This window comes from Argentina silus (assembly GCF_951799395.1).
Source record: "Argentina silus genome assembly, chromosome: 5".
Lineage (NCBI taxonomy): Eukaryota > Metazoa > Chordata > Actinopteri > Argentiniformes > Argentinidae > Argentina > Argentina silus.
This window is the reverse complement of record NC_139659.1, coordinates 20,459,338-20,461,837: the sequence shown is the minus strand read 5'-3', so window position 1 is coordinate 20,461,837 and position 2,500 is coordinate 20,459,338. Positions and strand designations below refer to the sequence as shown.

At 48.8% G+C, this 2,500-nt stretch overlaps 1 protein-coding gene across 3 annotated transcripts in view; it reads right to left on the bottom strand.

The window, feature by feature from the left end:
- nrg1 (neuregulin 1) overlaps positions 1-2,500 on the bottom strand; it is a 70,736-nt gene that overhangs the window by 16,779 nt on the left and 51,457 nt on the right. For all 3 annotated transcript variants that reach the window (XM_083670628.1, XM_083670626.1, XM_083670627.1), the window contains one exon: positions 1,403-1,541. In XM_083670628.1, coding sequence (XP_083526754.1) covers positions 1,403-1,541 — 139 coding nt within the window. The remainder of the gene's footprint in view (positions 1-1,402; positions 1,542-2,500) is intronic.

Sequence of the window (2,500 nt, the reverse complement as noted above, 5' to 3'; positions counted from 1 at the left end):
CCAGCTTATGGTGTGTTTGTGTGTGTGTGTTTGTTCTGAACAGATGTGGTTCGGAGGGGTGTGTGTTTGTGTGTGTGTGTGTGTTTTGGTGTGTGTGTGTGTGTGTACATGTGTGTATGTGTGTGTGTGTGCCAGAGTGGGTGTGTGTGTGTGTGTGTGTGTGTGTGTGTGTGTGTGTGTACCAGAGTGGGTGTGTGCCAGAGTGTGTATGTGCGCACCTGTGTGTGTGTGTGTGTGTGTGTGTGTGTGCCAGAGTGGGTGTGTGCCAGAGTGTGTATGTGCGCACCTGTGTGTGTGTGTGTGTGTGTTCTGAACTGGAGCACAGTGGCATTGCTGTGGTGATGAGAGGAGCAGACATTAATAATGTAGGGTGAGAGGAGAGACCCCCTGGAGTGGAAGCTCCACCTGTTCCCCTCCTCCTCTCTCCTCCCCATCTTCCTCTGTCACTCTCTCTCTCTCCTCTGCTCAGGCCAGTTCTCCTCACCCTGTTCCTCTTCCCTCCCCTCCCCTCCCCTCCCTCCCCTCTAAACCTCTTCATCGGCTCCCCTTAGCTAGCTTAGCCTTGCTCGTATCACGCAATACCCTCATCAGGCAGCCCAACTCCCCTACGGAGGTCCCAAACAGCCCAATTAAAGCAGAGAGAGGAGTGACCCCCACCCCCACACACACACACACACCCTCTCTCTCCCTCTCTCCCTGACCCTGCCAGTACATGAGTACTGCTGTGATATCTCATGTTCCTCCATCCTTTCATCTCCGCTCAGGTCTTGTTATTGTTTAATGATTTAATCCAGAACATTCTCCTAATCTGACACCTCCGCTTCAAAACCGTCCCCATGTCCCTAAACTTTCTTTCCTTCACTTCTGTCTGACTCCCGGTTTTCCGGGGGGGGGGGGGTGCTGCGATGCTGGGATACTGCTGAGGCAGTGTTTGATGTTGTGCCCCTGATTGTGGAGAGATGGAGAATTCTAGAATTAAACATGGCCCCGCAGGGGCTGGGTAGAACCACATGTTTAATGGAAACTAAAACGAGAACTTTTTAGGTCATAAAAAGAGTATTTCTTATTTCTGAAGATGGTAACTTCTGTCATGATCACTAAAGAGGGAACACAGTTTATGTTTGAATGAAGAACAGCAGCAGCCGTACAGGACAGAATGTTGGTGGAATTCTTGGCAACGAGGAAGTGCTTTGGATTAGAAACAGTCAGCATTGTATCCAGTGACAGATGTGACAGATGAGGGGTGTGTGTGTGTGTGTGTGTGTCAGAGTGAGTGAGAGTGAGTGTGTGTGTCTGTGTGTGTGTGTGTGTGCCAGAGGGTGTATGTGCGCACCTGTGTGTGTGTGTGTGTGTGTGTGTGTGTGTGTGTGTGTGTGTGTGTATCATATTCCATCCACCCTACCTGCAGAGGAACTTGGTGCTGCCGGGGGTGACCTCCAGTGTGAAGCACTCCCCTCCGTTGACGCAGTAGTTCTTCTGGCTGTCGCTGCAGCGCGTCACATGGCTGGAGGTCTTCACCGCTGGGGTGGTACTGGTAGCAGCTGCAGAGGGAGAGGAGGGAAGGCGGGGGGGAGAGGAGGAGGGAGGGAGGGAGGGAGGGGGGTTGATTAGTGGGGAGGAAATGGACCCAGGCAGCAGTTTACCCCTGGGGAGTTGTTCAGATCAACCTTAGCGCTTAGCAGGACAGTGCTACCGCAGCCAACGGCAAACTCAGTTTGAGATGTGGAGCCCTAATGGCCGCCTCGTTGGCAGTGAAGGTTCTAGGATCGTCACGGTGTCGTCAGAATGCAGAGTTAGAATGTCCGGGTCGTGGAATGCTTGGTGCTAACATAGAGGGGAAGACATGCCCTGTCTGTCTGTGTCTCTGCCTGAATGCCTGCCTATGTCTGTCTGTCTGTCTGTCTGTCTGTCTGTCTGTCTCTGCTGAAGTCTCTCTCTGTGCTTCTCAATGTGCAGGCAATCACTCATGATTCATCCTCGTAACATTAATTCTCGCTGAAACCAAAACTAACTGGAAAATACATTAACACCAAACACTGAAACCAAACACTACAATCAGACACAGCAAGTATATGCCAGTATACTTGACACAGCAAGTATATTGATCAAACCTAGCCAAATATCGTTACAGCACATGGTCCACTGCACTGCAGTGATACTGCATAAAGTTGTATAAAGCATTTGAACAAAAAAGCTTTCAAATACATTTTTAAAGAAAATGAAGAAACGTCTTCCAGTAAAACAATCAGTTTGACAAAGTCAAATGGAAACATTGTTCTAAAGCCCAAAGATGTGATAAAAATCTCTAAATCAATGATGTAAGCCATTACATCCCACCGGCATAAATGTGTAATAAACTTGAGAAATGCTACAATAAAACCACAGAGACATTACAAGTCTCAGAGACACTAATATACAGTCCCTCAGACACTAATGAAAGAAACATAACAGCACCAAGACAAGAGGCTTGCTTCAACACTGCAAGATATTCTCTCTCTCT